The sequence below is a fragment of the Thamnophis elegans genome, chromosome Z (assembly GCF_009769535.1).
Source record: "Thamnophis elegans isolate rThaEle1 chromosome Z, rThaEle1.pri, whole genome shotgun sequence".
NCBI classification, from domain to species: Eukaryota; Metazoa; Chordata; class Lepidosauria; order Squamata; family Colubridae; genus Thamnophis; species Thamnophis elegans.
Genome location: NC_045558.1, coordinates 940,520 through 962,249, shown reverse-complemented (window position 1 = coordinate 962,249; position 21,730 = coordinate 940,520). Strand labels below are relative to the sequence as shown.

General features: G+C 41.5%; 1 protein-coding gene across 1 annotated transcript in view; it reads right to left on the bottom strand.

The window, feature by feature from the left end:
• Window positions 1-3,032, bottom strand: part of LOC116520550 (GTPase IMAP family member 8-like) — a 29,559-nt gene extending 26,527 nt beyond the window's left edge. The window contains exons 1-3 of the mRNA XM_032234793.1: window positions 2,954-3,032; window positions 2,333-2,387; window positions 999-1,657 (exon numbers count right to left, since the gene is read on the bottom strand). Of these exons, the coding sequence (XP_032090684.1) occupies window positions 999-1,657; window positions 2,333-2,351 (678 nt within the window). The 5' untranslated portion in view covers window positions 2,352-2,387; window positions 2,954-3,032. The remainder of the gene's footprint in view (window positions 1-998; window positions 1,658-2,332; window positions 2,388-2,953) is intronic.
• Between the last annotated feature and the right edge of the window lie 18,698 nt (window positions 3,033-21,730).

Sequence of the window (21,730 nt, the reverse complement as noted above, 5' to 3'; positions counted from 1 at the left end):
TATATAGAATAACCCATTCCCCACCCCTTGGCATCCCAGTCACAGTCCAATCATAATTCTCCCAAGTGTCAGGTGTGAGATAACTTCGAAAGGCATCACCAAGATGGAATGTCGGTGCCATTGGCCTTGGCGGGAAACCTCCTCTGCATGCGCAGTAAGACGGGAAGTAGAAACTCCAGAATCTTCCTCCAGCACAATTAGTAGTCCCCTCCCAAATACCATGCCCACCCCTCCCCGTTTCAATGGCAGCCGAAGCAGCAGCAAAGCAGAGGCTGACAGTGCCATTGTAACTTTGAATGGTCACTAAGGGAACTGTTGTAAGTTGAGGACTACCTGTATTTCCCCTCCCCTCTGCCTTTTAAGTGCATTGTGGCACCACCACACACACACACAAACCCACACAACCTTTTTGATAAGTGAGGAGATTTATTGTGATGTAGAAAACAGGTGGCAGCCAACATGAATTCCCAGGAAAACAGCAAGTGGTGAGAAAATACCTCAAGGCTGTCCTGCCTTGATGCTTTTTGGTGCCAGAGGGAGCGAAAGGGAAAGGTTTTCAAGATTTTGCTACTATTAGCAAAAGGGCAGAGAGGGAGGGAAGAAAGAAAGGAAGAAGGAAGGGAAGAAGGAAGAAGGGAAAGTAGGGAGGGAAGGAGGAAAGGAAGGAAAGAGGGAGGAAAGGAGGAAAAAGGAAGGAAGGAAAGCAGGAGGAAGAAAGGGAAGAATGAAGCAAGGAAAGGAGGAAAGGGAGGGAGGAGGGAGGGAAGGGAAGGAACGATGGAAAGAATGAAAGAAAGAAGGGAGTCCTTTCACTCGAGGGGAGAAACCAGGTTCTCAGGAGACAGAATTGGATGGGGGAGACTCTGCTACCAATTTCTCATGTGGGTTTTCTGGAGGGAAGCGGAAAGCTGAAGGGAGAAGAGCAGAGTGGGGACCTTTTGCCGAGTTGCCATCGTGAGGCCGAGGCTCAGAGATAATTTTTTGGGGGGTGTCCCCTAAACCAAGGGACACAACCAGGGAAGGTTTTTGTTATTCTTGAAGTTCTCCTTGTCGGCCCTCATCATGTCTTCCGTGTAGCAAGGATCCCCTTTGTTCTTCTCCACCAGCTCATCAATCATGGTCATCAGTTCCTTCACCTGAGCCTCTCGTTCTGCTCCTTCGGCCTTGTTGTTGAAAGCCAGGAAGCGCCCCCTACAATTGTACACCTGCTCCTTCAGCCCAACGTTTCCCTGGTCGATGAAGTCCTTCAGAGCCTTTCCTTCCAGATCTTCTTTCCGGGTGAACAAGAGGATCATGTATTTCTTGGCCTTCAGGCTGAAGATCTCCTTGATCAAGCGAGCCACCTCCTCCTCCTCTTTGGTGAAACGGGCGGGACGAATCACCTGCAGAATGACATGGGGACCCGGGGAGCAAAACTTCACGCACTTGCTCACTTCGTTGGCTGTTTCTCGCTTGGGACGCCCGGTGTCGAGGAATCCGGGCGTATCCACGATCACCACCTTCCTGCCATTCACCTCGGCCTCCTCCTTTTGGCAACTCTGAGTGACGGAACCGAAAGCCATCTTGGATTCAAAGACGTGCTTTCCCAGGATTGTGTTTGCCGTAGCGCTTTTCCCGTTGCCGGTTTTGCCCACCAGGACGATCCTCCGTTCCTGCCCTACAACCGAAAGGGGGAGAAGAGACAAGAAGGGGATCAGTCAGGAGCATTGTAGATGAGTAGGCTGTTGCCTGAGGGAGGGGTCAAAGGCGTTATCAGTCATGAATTCCTGAATGCGATCTCAATCCAACCCACCACAAATGCCTTTCTTCTCTCCTGCTCGTTTCCCTTGAACATTAATAGATCAGATTCTTATAGTGAACTTAAGCTGGCAATCAATCTTGATACTCATTTGAACTGCTGAACTTCCTAGTTTTCCTGGCACTTGGAATCTCCCTCCCTCCCTCTCGCTTTCTTTTCTTTCTTTCTTTCTTTCTTTCTTTCTTTCTTTCTTTCTTTCCTATTTTCTTTCTTTCTCTCATTTCTCTCTGTCTCTCTTTCCATATCTACCTACCTATCTCCAAGAATCCATCCATCATTTGTGGGAGATGTCCCGGCTGGGCCCAAGGAAGGAGTGAAAGGCATCATAAGTCATGAATCCCGGTGAGCTCACAAGCAATCTAAATCTAGCGCATCTTAAACTGCGGCGATTCACAAGGTGGGGGCAAGGAAAGTCATTAAAGGGGGGAAAATCACTCTTCAACAAATACCTCATTTAACGACATAAAAATTTTGGACTCCATTTTGGTTGTAAGTCGAGATCTACATGTACTCTCCCATCCGGGGAAGACTTACCTTGGACATGTCCAGACATTTCCAGAGAAATTGCACAGCACAAATCTAGAAGTTTCTGTGTGAGAAGCAAAAAACAGAATCAGCCAGGGAGTCTCCTCACCCCCAACCCCAGTGGAGCCAGGGAGAAATCAGTGGGCGGAAAGAAGGATGGGGGGAGGGAGGGAGGGAGGGAGGAAAATAAGGAAAGGAAGAAGGAAGAAAGGAAGAAGGGGAGGGAAGGAGGAGGGAAAGAAGGAGGGAGGGAAGAAGGGAGCAAAGGGAGGAGATGAAGAAAGAAGGAAGGAAAAAGAGAGGGAGGGAAAAAAACCAGAATCAACCAGGAAGTCTCCGACCCCCACCCAGTTAGGGCCCCTCCCCACTGATCCTATTCTCCCCCCACGCCAGCTCATTTTAACAGATCAACCGTCGAAAGGGACTTTGTAAGGTCATCTAGTCCAACCCCCTTCCCCCCAACCAGGCAGCCCTTCAATTTTGTGGACCTTTGGAGAGTTTTTCAGGAAATGAGGCGGGGAGGAGGGCGCGGGGGGGGGAGAGACCCGTTGATGCGCAAAGCGACCCTCATCTCCGTATCCCCCTCCTCTCTTTCTCCCCCGAGAAAGTCTCCACCGGACAGATACCAACCTGAGTGCCTCCTTCTGGCGGAGGGGGAGTGAGGTGAGGCAAGCCGGGGTGGGTGGGTCTCCGCGACCACCGCTTCTCTTTGCCCCAAGGAAAGTCCGCGAGTCGCTTGTCTGTCCACCGATCGCCGCACAGAAATAGCTTTGGCAGAACCGAAAGAGGGGAACCGGGGGGGGGACTGCAGGGGGGAGGGCGGAGTCTCCTCGGATTGGCTCCACCTGCGTAGAAAAGGGGGGGAGAGAGGAGTCTGCCGGCATCCCAGCCCCCTCCTCCACGCCCCTCACCCCTCCCCGCAAAGCCCCAACTTGGCTAAAGGTGGCATCTCCCACCCGCCCAAATTTGGCTAGTTTCTTTCTCTCCACCCCTCCCCCAACTTCCGATGATCACTCTGAGCTCACTCCTCACACACGACGTGGGTCGGAATCCCGCTCAAAGGGGCTTGGGCAGGGTGGGTGGGTTGGGCTAGATGACCTCGAAGGTCCCTTCCTACTCTTCTTATTTTGTTCTATTCTGTCGGAATCCTTCCTGGGGTGTGTGTGTGATGGAGCTGTAGCTTGGGAGAAGAGCTGTTTGCGCCCGCGCCCCCTCCCCACTCAAACACACAGACAGCCCGCCCCGTGGGAACTCTTCCTCCCCCCCCCCCCCATCTGTGTGTGTCTGTGCGCGCGCGCGATCCAGGCAGCAAGTTAAACCTACACCCCCCTCTACAGTATGCGGAAAAACCAACCTCCACAGAACCAGTCCCTGGTGCCCAAAAGTTTGCCAGTGTGGGGTGGGGGCTGCTGTACCACCACCCCTTGCCGTGGCCAATGTGAACTCAACACGGGATTCCGAGTGAGAACCTACGATGGAGATTTTAATCAGAGTTATTAATAAATCTGTTCCTTTCTTACAAAAGGAGGTGTATCTTTTGTCAGGGCTATGTATGTGTGTGTGTGTGTGTGTGTGTGTGTGTGTGTGTGTGTGTGTGTGGTGGTCCTCTAGTGCAGCCCCCTGCTCAAGTAGGAGATCCTTACAGAATCATAGAGTTGGGAAGGGATCTTAGTGGTCTTCTAGTCCAGCCCCTGCTCAAGCAGGAGACTTACAGAATCACAGAATGACAAAGGTTTTGAGGTATCTCAGAGGTCATCTAGTCGAACCCCCTGTTCAAGGAGGAAGAGACTTACAGAAAGAGTTGGAGGGGACCTTGGAGGTCACTTAGTCCAACCCTTGTCAAGCAGGAGAGCCTTACAGGATGACAGAATCACAGTGTTGGAAGGGACATCGGAGGTCATCTAGTCCAACCACCCTGCCCGAGCGGGAGACCCTACCTACGCTATTCCGGACAAACAGCTGCCAAGTTCCCGGGGAGGTCTCTCTCGCCCCCTTGCTTGAGGGCCACGCCTACGGGAGACCCTTCCCCATCTCTCTCGCCCCTAACTGGATGCCCCCCTCCCCCCCTTCCCTCCCAGTCCCAGGGACGGAGAAAGAAAAAAACAGCAAAAGCGAAAGTTTTTTGGCATGGCGCTGCCTAGAAACCACGTGATAGAAAAGAAATAAGGTATGACAACTCCCTCCCCGCCCTACACACACACAGAGAGAGAGAGAGAGAGAGAGAGAGGGAGAGAGAGAGAGAGAGGGAGAGAGAGAGAGAGAGACAAAGGCTGCACGCTCAAAGCAAACAGGCTATTTTTTTTAGATGTACACTACATTTCCACAATACAGTACAAACAGGAATTTCCTGTTCTTTCTAATAGTAATTTCAAATCGATACAATTCTCCTTATGTTATTTCCCCTTGTAATATATTTCATTTGCGTCTCACCATTTTAACCCACTTATTTTACTCATCTATCTGCTATATTGGGATATATTTATATATATCCTCCTTAACTTCTATTTTTGGGTTTTATTGACTTTGTTGAAAGAAATGTCCTTCTGGGTTTGTAAGACTGTAGAATGTAAGACGAAAGGTCACTTTCGGTCACAAATGGACTTCCGTGTACCTGAATTCCTACTTACATAAGTGGTCAGGAGAGGGGGAGTGCATAAGTGCAGTAATGTGTCTATCGTCTCTGTTACTGTATTTTTATTCTCTTATTCTTACTCTCGATTGTTGTTTTTTTACAAATTCCAATAAATAAAATAAAATGAATAATATATTTCTATATCCATCCATCTAGTATTATCTTTCTGTTCACCCATCCATCTTGATGCATTCATCTAGTATCTCTCTTTTTCTCTTTCTCTATCTCATCTCTTTCTCTCCCTCTCATCTCTCTCCCTCTCTCCCTCTCGCTCTCTATTTATCTATTCTATCTCTCTTATCTCTTTCTTTCATTCTCCCATCTCTATCATCTCTCATCTCTTTCTCTCACTCTTTCATCTCTGTCTCTTTCTATCTATCCTTTCTAATCTCTTTCTTTCATTCTCTAATTTCTCACTCTTGAATGTCTCTCTATCCTCTTTCTCTCATCTAACTCACTCTCTCATCTCTTTCTATCTATCTTCTCTCTCATCTCTCTCTCACTCTCTCATCTATCCTCTTTCTCTTGCGTCTCTTTCCCTCACTCTCTAATCTCTCTATCCTCTTTCTCATCTCTTTCTCTCACTCTCATCTTTCTCTCTCTTTCTATCTATCCTCTTTCCCTCCGTGTGTGTCTCCATCCATCCAATTTTTTTCTGGAGACTTCATCACAGCTAATGAATCCCGACGGCTTAACAATTTGGAGAAAATATTGCGATTAAAAAGGAATTTTCCTTTCAAAACAGGACAACCCTTTTTAAAAAAAAATGAAAAAGAAAAAGAAGGAAAGCTGAATGGCGTCCAATTCAACACAAACAAGAGTTCTTCGGCTCTTTATCAAGGAAATGGGGAGGGCTGGGTGGAGACTTAGAAGCCTCCAACGCCCCAGATTGGGGAACAAAAGCCAAGAAATGGCCATGGGAATAAACTGTCATCCCCAATTTGGTCATCATAGAAAAGGAAGCCTTCTAAACCCAGGTTTGCTGCAGATATCCCCCTCCCTCATGATAAAATCTGATTTCCTCTCCAGCAAACTCTGATTTTTCTTCAGAAATTCAGTCTCCAGACTCCGAATTCCAAGTGGTCCCTTCCTTTGGCAACCTCAGCGCTGTTTCTTTGTTCTTTGTGGCTGTTGCCATTCCTACACAACCTCGATTGTTGCTGTATAACCCATGGAGCCACTGATGTCCCTGTCGTTTTGAGCAGCCTCCTCCCCAATTCCTCCCTCGGTCCCTGGGCCTCCTGAGCCACCGGCCCCAAAGATTAGGGGCCTCCATCTCCCCCCTTTCCATGGAGAGAGTCCTCGACTTACAATGGTTCATTTAGTGACAGTTCAGAGCAGGGGTGAAATGCTCTGCTACCGGTTCCTTTCATTACAACCAAACCGGTAGTTTAAAAAATGCTATCGATTCGCCCAAACTGGTAGTGTTTTTACTACCAGTTCAGGTGAAACGGTAGCATTTTTTACTAGCCGTTTGGGCGAACCGGTCCAAAACAGTAGCATTTCATCCCTGGTTCAAAGTGATGATGGAACAGGGGAAAAAGGGACTTACTGAACGTTTTCCACACTTAGGACCGCTGTGGCGTATTTATGACGGTCGCAGCACAATTGCCAAAGGACAGTCAGACGGAGTTCAAGCAGGAGACTTTTACAGAATGACAGAATAATGAGAGTTGGAAGGGACCTTGGAGGTCATCCAGTCCAACCCCCTGCCCAAACAAGAGACCCTTACAGAATCACAGAGCCGGAAGGGACCTTGGCAATCACCCCTGGAGCACAACATTTATGTGAGGATATTGAGACATTGTTCGAGTAATTTTTCACATCTCCGATGCCCCACGGCTTCCTCAGGCACTGCAGAGCCGCAGAGGCCAAGGGCGATGGAAACACAGCCTCTTTGCAAGAGCAAGAAGGGACGGGTGAAGGGAGGGAGGGAAGAAGAGAAAGAAAAAAAGGAAGGAAGGAAAGGGAAAGAGAAAGAAGGAAGGAAGAGGAGGGAGGGATGAAAGGTAGAAAGAGAAAGGAAGAAAATAAAGAAAAAAGGAAGGAAGGAAGGGGTGACAGGAGGAAAGGCAGAGACAGACGGAGGGAGAAAAGAAGCAAAGGAAGGAGAAAGGGAAAGAAGGAGGAAAGGAAGGAGGGTGTGAGAAAAGTCCCCGAGTTCCTCTGGATTTTTCCCTACAAACGCTGGAGAAAGGGAGAAGAGGAAAGGAGTGGGAAGGAAGGGGAAAAGGGAGATAGTGATGAAGGAATAAGGGAAGGAAAGAAGGAGAAAAGGGAAAAGGAATAGGAGGAAGGGAGGAATGAAGAAAAGAGAAATAAAGAGGGAGGTAGGAAGGAAGGAAAGAGACAGATGGAGGGAGGGAGGGTGGGAGGGAGAAAGGAAAGGGAAAGAAGGAAGGAAGAGGAGGGAGAGAAAGCTGGAAAGAAGGAAAAGGGGGACGGCAGGAGGCTTGTAGACCGGGTCGCATCATGCCGGCCAGTTCTGCCTTTGCACTAGTAGACCGGGTTCTGTCTTCACAAGAGACCCTTATAGAATCACAGAGACGGAAGGGACCTTGGCAATCATCCCTGGAGCACAACATTTATGTCGTTAAGTGAGACATTGCTCAAGTGAGTTTCATCCAAAACCCTACATTTCCTCGCTTTTTGTTTTTAATGACGAAAAAAGAGATTTTTCAAGAGCATGCATTTGAATCACATTCAAAGTAGGTGCAGGAGACTTGCGAAACATGGCAAAAAATGAAGGAACACATTGCATACAGCAACAGCAAAGTATAAGTAATGTGATTATGTTCACACCATAGAAAAACAATTGTTTTAGCCAAGAAATGTCAGGTAACCATTTAGTTAACCAAGCATAAGGAGAAAATTCATCATGTACATTATTTTTATAGCAGCTTGTAAATTAGCTAATTCATCTTCAATAGTTTTATTAAGTGAATGAAAATGCACAGCACAAAAATGTTGACCAACTAAGCTGCAAAATCCACCTTGACGAGCTAGCAAATAGTCTATAGCAAAGCGTTGTTGAATTAAATCTTGCTTAAGTTCTTCAATTTCATTTTGCAAATCTCTTATAATTGCAGCAGTAGCATTAATAGATTTCTCCAATCGACATGTGAGACCCAGAATAGAATGTCTATTTTCTTGAGCTAATATTCCTGGGTATGATCCCAAAGAAATAGTTCCAGTTATTGCTCCATCTAATGCACATCCAAAAGTAGGCAATGAAGAAAATTGAGTATCAATAATCCCACCCGAATGATGAATGAATGTTGTGTACTATTTTACTTTTATGTATTGTTTTTATGTTTATTGTTTTGTACTCCCCCTCCCTATTTTATGTAAGCCGCCCTGAGTCCCCTCAGGGAAAAGGGCGGCCTATAAATATTAATAAAAATCCTAAAAATCCTAAAAACTTCATCAGAACATTTTGATCCCAAGGCTGCACGTCTTTTTTGAGTTGGTAAACTTCCATAAACACCCACTTGGACAGGTAAAGACAAATATCCAATGGCAGCACATTGATAGTTCTGAGGGTGTACGTTAGTTGCATATTTGTCAAAGAAAAACCACATTGCAGGATCTTTTAATTGCCATCCAGCACAGATTCATCCACCTGTTCCAGTATTAGAAGAGACAGTTTGAAAAATAGGAAAGTTTTCAGGATACATTTCAGGTATGGTGTTATGATCTTGTGATGTTTTAATAGTACCCCATAACCAATATTTCTGAGTACAATAACTATAATTCCCTACTTTATCTAAAATACGTTTAGCTTTTGGGTAATCAGACCATTGATTAAGCCAATTATGACGAGCAAAACAACAAAAACATAAGTCTCTAGTAAATTGGTTAATACAAATATACTTCCATCTAACTAAATTTAATTCATTTGGAGGATTGGAAAATAGCCAAGAAGAAGAAATATGTTGAAGTTGTGAAACAATGAAAACAGAAGAATTAATTAGATTAGGAATAAAAGCAACTTGACCAAGAGCCATAGGAGGTTCATAATATAAAGTTATATTACGACCATGAATCAAAAACATATATTGAGCGTGATAAATCCAAAGATTAGGACTAAGAGAAAAAGCAAGAGTTGTTTCCGAGTTAGTAGGAACCGGAAAGTAAAAGAAAAAGAGAAAACAACACATGAGAAAAAGTGTTCTTTCTTTTTTTTTTTTTTTTTTTTTTGTATTGTCCTACACTCCCCTTCCTTTTTTGATTGTAAGCCGCCCTGAGTCCCCTCAGGGAAAAGGGCGGCCTATAAATAAATAAATCCAAATCCAAATCCAAAAGGGATTTTTTCAATTGAGGTTGATCTTCAATGTGATTCCAAGGCAATATTGGAGGACGTTGCATCCTTGGATCTTTCATTTGTTTTTCCATGATAAGGACGAACACACCGGCCTGGAATCCACACAGCTTGCTTTGTTTGCAAATCTTCAACTGCAGGTAACCACGTCCGACTTATAACCACGATCAACTTATAACCTGGGGACGTCTGAAAATGAAACTTGACTGGAATATCTGAAAAGGAATCTAAAAAAGTTAAGTAATTCCATGCATAAAGAGCAATAGAGATCAAATTTTGAATTTTTCTCAAATTGAAAGGACCAGATTCAGATTTTACTAATTTAGTTAATGTAGCTTTGAATGTATGATGAGCTCGCTCAATTATAGCTTGCCCTTTAGAATTGTAAGGAATTCCATGTATCACTTTAATATTCCATTGTTGACAAAAAGAATTAAAGTCCTTGCTAGTATACGCAGGACCATTATCAGTTTTTAATTGAATTGGTCGGCCCATTACGGAAAAAGCAGAAAGACAATGAGACATTGCATCAAAAGTGCGCTCATGTCTAGCAGCAGTGACCCACAAAAAATGAGAATATGTATCAATGGATGCATGTAAATAAGTGTATGGTTTAAAGGTAGCAAATTGTGTGACATCCATTGGCCAAATTTGATTAGCTTTTGTTCCTCGAGGATTTACTCCCATAGGAAAAGGAACAGTAAATTGTTGACAAGAAGTACATCCTCTAACAATGTCACGAGCCTGAGACATAGGGACAGAAAATTGTTTAGCCAAAGATTTAGCATTTTGATGAAAATATGAATGACTAGCAACAGGATCTGAAAAAAGAGTTGTAACTTCTTTGAGAGTCTCATCAGCTCGTCTATTTCCTTCCGTCAAAGGATTTTGAAAAGGAGAATGGCTCCTAATGTGCTCAACATATAAAGGAAAGACACGTTCTTCTAATGTTTTAAAGATAAAAATAAAGACAAAAGATTAATGTCAAGAGAAACAACACAATAAGCATAAGGAAGAGATTGCATTGCAAGGAAAACATATTTGGTATCAACAATCAAGTTAATAGGCTGATCAGAAAATAATCTCAGAGCCAAAATAACAGCTGCCAACTCAGAACGTTGGGCAGATGTCTGAACAGAAGTGAATTTAGAAAACCATTGTTGACCATCCGTCCAAACCACAACTCCACGAGTGGGTGATCCATCTGTGAACACTGTTAAAGCTTCAGGAAGAGGAGAACAAGTAAAAATAGAAGAAAATGAAAGATTCAATGTATTTGTAATAACTATTCTAGGATCTTTAGGTAAAGAATATTGAATATCACCAAGGTAGTGTGAAAATGCAATTTGATATGAATCAGAAACAGTCATCAAATGTTCATGTTCAAGTTTAGTATGAGTGAAAGCTATTCCATCTAGGTCATGACCTATTAATTGCAAAGATCTTTGTCGTGCTTTCATAATCAATTCTTCTAAAGCCTGTTGATAAGGAAAAATGTTTCTAGGAGGAGAAGCAGACAAATTCAACCATTCATGAATATGAACCACTTTTTCATCCAAAATAGAATAAAGACATCCAGTATGTTGTGGGAATCTACCCCATAATTGGCTAGGTGAAATTAGCTGGGATCAATAGGATAGGATAGAATATCTGTCTGGATCAAAGAATCCCAGTGAACATTTGCCAAGAGCCATATGGAAAAAACAGTCCTGGGAAAGCTTTTAGATAAGGAAGCCGAATTCATTTCGAGTGTCTATGTGAATAGCAATACACAGATACACACCAGAGATGAGAGGCCTCTATTATCTGAGATATAAACACACAGAATTAGCCTTGCATCCTTTTGTCGCCTCGTGTAACAAATCAGTCACTCCCATATGCCTAATGTAGCTCTCTGTGTGATTTACAATTCTATACTTCCTAATCAAAGCAACAGTAAAACCTTTTGTTCTTCCTCCCTGCCAGGATGTGTAATCAAGAATGATTTGTAACATACTGTGAAATCCTTTGTTTGTACTAACTGCTGAAGAGTTTGGTTCTTTGAACTTTCCTAATAAAGGGGCGCTCTAAAAGAATAGAGATTTGCCATTTCACCCAGGCTGCAGTGTGTGTGTGTCTCATTGCCAAAGCAGCCTAGGAATTAGAATTCGTGATTTGGACTACCGGATTGGGGGAAACACTTGTATTTACATTACAAGCTTGTTTTACTCCAAGTGGTGACCCCGACGTGATTCATTTCACAACGCCAGGAATCAGTTGAGGTGCGACGCAGGGAGGCCCGGACAGGTCGGACGGACTCATCGCGTGCCCAACACCCCCATCTCTTACCCAGGCCAATCCGTAAGTATGGGGACAGATTTATCTAAAGGACAGGTGGTTCGCCTTAAGGAAATTGGACATTTGTCTAAAGAGCAGATCGCTCACCTTAAGGAAATTAGACAAATAGTTGGAGCTCACAAAATTATATTAAAGAATAGAGGTAAACTTCCTACAAAAAAAGGGGTTCAGGAATTATTGAAATATATTTGGCAAAACTGTCCATTATATCCCCCATATGGATTATTGGATATTAAAACATGGACAGGTATAGGTTCTTATTTATATGAGGAGCCTAGAGCACCTCCATCCATATTGATAAATTGGAAGACTGTTTTCACTGCCCTTTGTTTGCATCATGGTGAAGAGGTAGCAACAGAGGTTATAGAAAAATTGCAAAAAGTAATAAATAGGGAAATTAGTAACGCATTAGCCAGAAAAGAACTAATGATATCAGTTGCCTATCAGACGCAACTGGTGGCTGATGCGCTAGTAATTAGCCAAAATAATCAAAAACCTAAAGGCCCTAGAAAGGGAAATTGTTTTAATTGTGGAAAAACTGGACATTTTAAAAATCAGTGTAGAGCCCCGGGAGCAAAAACTCCTTGTCCAAAATGTGGGCAACTCCCTTAATCATGTATCCCCACAGGGATCTTATATCTCGTAAGATTTTGGCTTCACCCTTTTTTATTAGAAGACGCTTCTGCCTGCTTTCCAACCTGACTCATAGTCGGGGGCATTTAGCCAGCCTCACACAAAAGACTGCTTCTTATCTTTCTTTTTATTTCAATCTCTTGGCAAGTGAATCTGCCTGGCTCTTCCTATTTCTTCCGGTGATTCCGGCTACCTCTATTTCATTTCATGTCTCAAGGAGTTCTTGTTACTCCCTTTCTTACTTACTCATCTAATTTTTCTTTTGTTGCTTTGAGCACATTTTTCTGCCTGAGCACCTGAAACTTTTTCACAGATGTTTCATTTCTCAGAAACCTGCACTTTTTGCAGCTCTAATTACAAAAGCCCGTGTCAGATCTGAATTGGAATGGAGAAAAAATGTTTTTGTGCGTGCATGAATGTGTGCCTAAGTTTTTGTGCACCCTCAAGGTAATTGTAGATAAGATATTTTCAATCCAAAAGACAGGGAATTTAAAGTGTTCAATTTTATAACAAATTTGCTGACTTTCTGGCCACCATCAGATGAAAATTGTTGCAGCTGTAATAGTTGTCTTTTAAAAGAAAAGTAGAGCTCGAGCCCCACTCAGATGCAAATGATGTGTTAATAAAATTTCTATATATCTTGCTCTTTAAAACTATGCCAGCGTTCAGCTGGGAGAGCTAAGAGTTTGGACATAACCCTGGCTAATGCAAACAATGTGGACAAACATTTCTATATATTGTCTCTATAAATCTTGACCTTTAAAAATATGCCAGCGCTGCTGGGAGATCAAGGTAAAAACGGAACATCCCAGGTCCTGTAATTAAGGCACGTATCCGACCGGTCGTTTTAAAATTGCATGTTAACTTGTGGGGGAGAGATTTGTTGTCTCAGTTTGGGGCAACCTTAACTTTGGAATAAGGTAAAGAAAGAGTGATAAAAGAGTGAGAGAGAGGTAGAGAGAAAAAGAAAGTGAACAGAGGTAAAGAGAAAGAGGAGAATTGAACTGAATTGATGTTTGAAGTTTGTAAATGGGCTTTGGCTTGAAGCCGTGAGGGTGAGAAGAGTAGTTAGGATTTAAACTGCTCTCTGAAATTCCCCGCTGTTTGAAGAATGCATGACAAAGGATTTTGCATGTGAAATTAATTTACACAAGCAGTTTGATTGCAGTGTTAATATATGTTAAATGGTAAAAGTTGGTATGCACGTACTTTGAAACAGTAAGTTGCAAAGTTGTTTAATGGTATATGTGTGTATGCTTGTGTGTTATCATTTCCAAGCTTGTTAAGAGAAGGCAGAGTGAGAACAAAGGAGAGATTGTGAGAGGTTAGCACCCAGCCATTTCCCCCCCCTTCCTTTCCCCCTGAGTCATTCCTTGGAAGGAAACAGGAGAAGGGGGGAGAGAGAGAAGTGTGTGTGTGTAACTGCTTTCAGACCTAAAGGAACAGTGAGAAAATAGAGCTCATTGGCTTATGTATAGTTCTTTGAACTGATGGTAATGAATGTTTTGTATTAAGAATAAATGAAATGGACCCCTTAATGAAGCTTACGCTAAAAAATGATATTCCTATATGGATTTATCAATGGCCACTCCCTATTGTTAAATTAGAAGCCTTAAAAGAAATTGTGCAACAGTTGTTATTAAAAAAAAAATAGAATTGTCAAATAGCCTTTATAATACTCCTGTATTTTTAATTAAGAAAAAATCAGGGAAGTGGAAAATGCTTCAAGATTTAAGAAAGATAAATGAAGTGATTCGTCCCATGGGACCCTTGCAATGTGGGTTACCCAACCCTAACATAATTCCTCAAAATTATGCTTTAACAGTTATTGATTTAAAAGATGCCTTCTTCTCAATACCTTTACATAAAAAGGACAGAAGATTATTTGCATTTACAATTCCTGTACTAAATTATAGTGAGCCAACAGTAAGGTATCAGTGGAAAGTTTTACCCCAGGGAATGCTAAATAGCCCAACGCTTTGTCAATATTACATTAATAATATTTTAAAACATTTTAGAGCCAAGTATAGAGGTATTCTATTCTACCACTACATGGATGATATCTTGCTAGCAATAGAAAAGAATGCACAGGATGCACATTCACAAGTAATAAAAGAGATCATACAAGGATTTAATGATAAAGGATTTAAAATTGCTTCAGAAAAAATTCAAACTATGCCACCGTATTTGTACTTGGGGCATAAGATAATGTCAACTCATGCCTCACCAGTAATTCCAAAACTACCTGAAATGGATAAATGTAGTTTGGTGCAGTTGCAACAATATTTGGGTTCAATTAACTGGGCACGCCCTTATATGGGATTAACTACGAGTCAATTACAACCCTTATTTGCATTGCTGGCAGGAGGAAAGGAGCCTGCTGCTATACTAACCATAGGGGACAAAGAAAAACTGTGTATTCAGGTCATTGAAGCAGCCCTAGCAAAGACCTGGGTAGACAGGATGATTTCACACGTTCCTATTTCAGCTGCTATTTTCAATACCAAAAACTTGCCCACAGGGTGTTTGTTGCAAACACAACAGAAAAAAGTGTTCGTGATTGAATGGATGCATTTGGCAAACACCCCGGGGAGAACAGTTTCAACAAAACCTCTATTGTTATCCCAGATAATTATAAAGTTAAGAGAGAGAGCCCGAGCTGTACTGGGAACGGATCCAGAAACTATTTACGTTCCATATCCGCTACCTAGGTGGGAGAAATATTTTCAAATATCAGATGCACTTCAATTAGCTCTGAGTGACTATTTGGGGACAATTAAATACTGAATCTACAACATTTACAATTGACTTCCTTACAAAGTAAACTGCCAATTAAAAATGTAGTTACAGTTTTCGCTGACGGAACTAAGAATAGAGGTGCATGTGTGTATCAAATCTCAGGACAGTGGGTGATTTACCACACCCCCTCTCAGAGTTCAGCTCAGCGTTCTGAGTTGGCTGCCTCCATATTAGCATTTGAGAAATTAAAAGACCAAGCATTTAATTTAATTGTGGATTCATTGTATGTTTACCAAGTGATTAACAATTTGTTTGATGCCTATCTTTCACCAGCCCTAGATAAGCAATTGTTAGATATGTTTTTACAGTTATAGCAATTAATTGTGGATAGAAAATTTCAATATTTTGTGGCTCATATTAGGAGTCACCAGTCACTTCCTGGTATGCTAACAGAGGGAAATGATTATGCAGACAAAGCCACTAGAGAAAGTTTTATTGGATTTGCAACTCCATGGGAAAGCCATGAGTATTTTCATCAAAATGCAAAAGCCTTGATGAAGATGTTTGGAATTTCTAAAACAGAAGCTGCCGCAGTCATCCAGCAGTGCTCAACCTGTAGCAGGCAAGGTAACGCAATTCCTATGGGAGTTAATCCCCGATGAATTAAGCGTTGTGAGATCTGGCAAATGGATGTCACTCAATATTCTCATTTTGCACCCTGGAAATATATTCACGTTACGGTGGATACCTTTTCAGGTTTTATTTTTGCAAGCCCACAGCGGGGGGAAACAACCACACAAGTGATCAACCATTATATGCGCTCTTTTTCAGTTTTGGGAAGTCCATTGAAAATTAAAACAGATAATGGACCCGCATACAGTAGCGCTGCATTCGCTACCTTTTGTGATCAATGGAAAATTGTCCATAAATTTGACATCCCATACAATTCCCAAGGACAAGGAATTGTAGAAAGAGCAAATTTAACACTAAAAATGATGCTTGATAAACAGCAAGTCCCCTTTAAGATAGGGCTGCCTGAAATCCAAAACCATTTAAGTAAAGCCTTATACACACAAAATTTTTTGAATCTTACAGGCTCACCCATAGCTTCCACAGCTGGGGAAAGATATTTTTAGCATAGCGTAGTTTCTCCCCGCCCTCTTGTTTATTACAGACAATTACCAGACCCTCAGTGGAAGGGCCCCGTGGAGCTCGTTACTTGGGGACGTGGATACGCTGCCGTGCAACTCCCGGACAGAGTGTTGTGGATTCCTGGAAGATGCATACGACCGTTTCATGAAAGACCGGTAAAAACAGATGATAAAAAGGATCCCGAAGCAAGCCTATCCCTTTTGTTTCAAGTAACAGACGACTAGAATTGCTGCTGCTCCCACTGTTATTCCTGTGAACTTTGCACTCATTGTAGGATCTCGTGTGACATTGTGATAATTGAACAATATCTTGAGGAATATTTTTCCTATACTGATCCTTCCCACAGTGAACTTCGTATTACACCCACAGTTCAACAAGCTATTGACAATCCTTTTTGTAACGATTATCACGTAAGATCTATTGACCCCTCTTTTGACATCTAGTGCTAAAAATGAAAATCCGTCCGGAACGAGTCATTGGCCGTCCTTATGTCCCAAGAGCACGACAACCATGGTGTCCATTTTTCAGAGGACCGTTACATGGACAGGAAATGGGATTTTGGGATCTTTGGGCTCTCCCGATGTCCTGCAAACATTTTCTGCTGCATCTTCTGGTAATGATGTTGGGAATGGGAATTGTGCTTTTAATCATATGGGAAGCATGTGAATATGAACGCAAAAATAAGAAGGGAATAGTGGGGGATATTCAAGAAATTCCTTTCACACACAACCGCTCAAAAAGAGCGATCATTCCGTACTTCAATGGGGAAAACTGCAATTCTCAAGGGATATGCATCTACCCTCACAATACATATGGAGAAGCCAATACACAAGTTACTCTAACTTGTTATTTGAAAGATCCGGAAACAGCGTGTTTAATTACATGGCAATTTTTGCCTGCAAAATACAAAAAGGCATTCCAGTATGTGAGAGGTATTTCACACCCGAAAGAGACTGGCTGCTCTTCACATATTAGAATAAAAATCACAGAAAATTCTATAGGTTGGTATCAATGCATACAATACCAAAAAGGGTTACCTAATAAAATGACAAAAGCAGAAGTAACTTCAAGGGCAAGTATAAAGTTTCCCCCGGTTAGTGAGTGGTTTTTAACATTATTGAGTTATCAACAAGAGATGGGAGGAGGCAGCTTTCACCACCTTACAAAAAAGAGAGATAAAAGAGGACATTTGCACAGCCTGTTTACAAAAAACCAAGCAAGGTACAAGAATCTCTATGACCTTAATATATTACACTATGAAACCTGAATGCAATGGAACTTTAATACCACCATGCACACATAATAATACACAATACAATCAGTGTTATACACCAAATGGGATACAATGCTATGAACCAAAAGCGGTAGGACCTATAACGAGTAGCATCTATGTTTATGGCTATAAAGGAGGATCTGGTTTAAAACATGAATTTTACACAGCACAAAGATTATCAGGGTACATAGCCCATAATGTTTCAAAGGGAATGGCACCTGTCACTGTTTGTTTTGATACATGTTTAGCAATTGATATAGGGCAAGGAACAGGATCCGCGGGGGTAACCTGTGGAGGACAGTCATGGGAACAATCATATATCCAAAACCGTAGATATTTATTTACGTGCTCAACACTTTCATCGCATGGAGGCTATACCCAACCGAGTGTATATTGGTATACAAGTGGCTATGGACCTAACAATTTCGATCTTTCTATTACTCCAGTCACTACTGATTGTCAATCCCATCACTGCACGCCACTCTGCCTTTCCGCGCAGGTAGCAGGTACTTTAGGTACCCGATACTATCATTATGGTATTGGTATAGATAAAACAGGGAAGGATCCTTATGGATACATTATTGTAAAGACTGAAGCAACAAAATTAACAAATCAACCTGTAAAGTTTTTTTGGAGTTATGAGCAGGAGATTGCTAAACTTAACGATCTACCTACACCTCCAAGAGCAAAAAATATGTTTATTAATTTGGCTCAAGAAGTTGCTACAGAACTTATGTTAAAAAATTGTTTTGTATGTGGAGGAACCACTATGGGAGACCGCTGGCCATGGCATGTACAAGAAGCAAATTATATTGAAATAGCACAATGGAAAGGGAATTTCACCTTTAATAACAACTTCAATGAAACCTGGCAAGTTACCTCTCATATAATAGGTCACATATGTTACACTAGAAATAAAAATAATCAAAAAAAAAGAAATAAACCTATGGGATTTCTAAAATGTTCTAATGAATGGGAAAATAGCACTTGGGTTTCACAAACTAATATGACCCAACCTGAAAACTCACTACTAAAGGTAACTAAGTTAAAAGGACTTTCAGACCCTGAAAATGATACTATTGTGTGGAATTCACCTGATGGGTTATATTGGATATGTGGTAATTTTGCCTATAATATGTTACCTGCAGGTTGGTATGGGTCATGCATTTTGGGGACAATTCAACCATCATTCTTCCTAATGCCTATAGAGAAAAAACAAAAATTGGGAATCCCTGTATATGATACTCTTGAAAGACGTAAACGTACAATAGATCTTTCTAAAGGGATAAAAATAGGTAACTGGAAGGATGATGAGTGGCCCCCGGAGAGAATTATTGCATATTATGATCCTGCGACGTGGGCACAAGACAGGTCGTGGGGATATAGAACGCCGATATACATGATAAATTGCATTATTAGATTACAAGCTGTATTAGAAATAATTACAAATGAAACTGCATTGGCATTAACAAAGCTTGCAAAAGAAAGTGTATTGTCAAGAACTTATATTATGCAAAATCGTTTAGCCTTAGACTATTTGCTTGCTGCTGAAGGCGGAGTGTATGGTAAATTTAATCTTAATAATTGTTGTATACAAATTGATGATTTTGGAATTGTAATAGAAAAAATAACTCGAACTATGATACAAACTGCACATGTTCCTGTACAAACTTGGAAAGGCATATTGGACACTGATGGATGGCTTGGAGGTATTTTTAACAATTGGAAGCAAGGTTTATTTTTATTGGGATGATATTCTTGGGATTAACCATGTTACCATAGGATAGGATAGAATATCTGTCTGGATCAAAGAATCCCAGTGAACATTTGCCAAGAGCCATATGGAAAAAACAGTCCTGGGAAAGCTTTTAGATAAGGAAGCCGAATTCATTTCGAGTGTCTATGTGAATAGCAATACACAGATACACACCAGAGATGAGAGGCCTCTATTATCTGAGATATAAACACACAGAATTAGCCTTGCATCCTTTTGTCGCCTCGTGTAACAAATCAGTCACTCCCATATGCCTAATGTAGCTCTCTGTGTGATTTACAATTCTATACTTCCTAATCAAAGCAACAGTAAAACCTTTTGTTCTTCCTCCCTGCCAGGATGTGTAATCAAGAATGATTTGTAACATACTGTGAAATCCTTTGTTTGTACTAACTGCTGAAGAGTTTGGTTCTTTGAACTTTCCTAATAAAGGGGCGCTCTAAAAGAATAGAGATTTGCCATTTCACCCAGGCTGCAGTGTGTGTGTGTCTCATTGCCAAAGCAGCCTAGGAATTAGAATTCGTGATTTGGACTACCGGATTGGGGGAAACACTTGTATTTACATTACAAGCTTGTTTTACTCCAGTATGTAAAGGTGAGGTTGGAAGAATTGCTAACCATAATTTCTTAGCTATAGAAACAATTCTATCAACGTATCCCAATTTAAGTTTATTTAGAATGTCTTGGAGACATTTCTTTTGCAAAACAGTAAGTGAAACCAAATCTCCAGGTTTTTTGGAACCTTTTAATAGAGAGAAAAGAGGTAACATTTCTCCTGTAGAAATTTTAAAATATGGATGAGCCCAATTGATTGTACCTAAATATTTTTGCCACTGAACCAAAGTGTATGAAGATTGCACCTTAAGTTCAGGTAAGATAGGAATGGAAGAAAATTGTAAAACTTTAAAACCCAAGTATGAATATGGTTCAGAACGTTGTATTTTTTCAGGAGCTATGAAAAGCCCTCTGCTTGCTACAATGGTAGTCAATGTTTGTAGCACTTGTTCTTCATCAAGATCTGAACCTGCAATTAAAATATCATCCATATAATGGTAAACAAGATAAGAAGGAAATTGATCACAAAAAGGTTGTAAAGCTTGATCCACAAAATATTGACAAATAGTAGAATTGAGCATACCTTGTGGTAAGACACACCAATGAAATCTTTGTGTAGGTTGACTATTATTTAAAACAGGCACAGTGAAAGCAATTTTTTCTTTATCCTGTGACTGCAAAGGAATAGTGAAAAAACAATCCTTCAAATCCACAACTAATAGTTTATAAAACTGTGGGATTAAATTAGGATTAGGAAGATCACATTGTAAAGGCCCCATTGGTTGAATACATTCATTTATTTTTCTAAGATCAGATAGAAACCTCAATTTTCCACTTTTCTTTTTAATAACAAAGACAGGAGTGTTCCATGGACTAGTAGAAGGTTCAATATGGCCAGCAGCCAATTGCTCCCGTACCATGGAATGCAAAGCAATCAATTTTTCAGAAGATAGAGGCCATTGCTCAATCCAGGTGTAGAACAAAGCCATTTAAGAGGAAGCGCCATCATCCAAAATCAAATAAGCATTAAGAAGAGAAAGAAGGTCCCTACCCCAGATATTAGTATGAATATCTAAAATGTAAGGATGTAAGGATACAGATTTACCAGCAGAGGTTGTGATGGCTGTGGAATGAATGCTTTGCCAAGCATTTGTAGGCCCACCAATGCCCCACAAGGAATTAACATCATGTTTAGGCCATTGGACAGGCCACTGTAAAAGGGAGATGACAGTAACGTCGGCTCCTGTGTCCAACAAACCCTGAAACGGTTGCTCATTAAGATACAAAGTAAGAAGTGGCCTATGAGAATTAATAGACTACAGGAGTCCTATAGAAGTAAGAGTTGAACCAAATCCAGAATCACCACGATTTCCAGTACCTGGGTTAGGTACCTTATAGGGAAGCAAAAGAAGTTGTGCTACAGAAGATCCTTTAGGAAGAAATTGTGGAATGTTAACCCAAATTTGCATAAGAATCACTCCAGTGTAATCAGAATCAATAACTCCTGGAACTACAAAACATCCCAATTTATGAGCAGAAGAACGTGGTAAGATTATGCCAACCAAACCAGAAGGAAGAGGACCAGTGTATTGAGAAGAAACCAGTTTCACTTCTAAAGGAAATTTAAAATCCAAATCAACTTGAGTAATTAAATCAATCACAGCACTACCTGCTGTGGCCGAGGAGGCCCCAGAGAGGGAGGAGGAACAAGAGAGGGAGGAGGGAGACTCACAACGGGAAAGGCACTCTTTGTTTTCTGGGTGGGTGCCACACCCACCTGACCGTTTCCCCGAACCCAAACGAAATCTACACTGATTTGCCCAATGAAAACCCTTCTTGCAAACAGGACACTTCTTCGTAGGACGCTCACCACCAGTAGATGACGTTGAACGACAATCTTTCTGAAAATGACCTGATTTTCCACATTTAAAACAGTTTCCTGGAGGCTTTCTCCCTTTTTGAATCGCAGCAGCCAACAAATTCATTTTGTA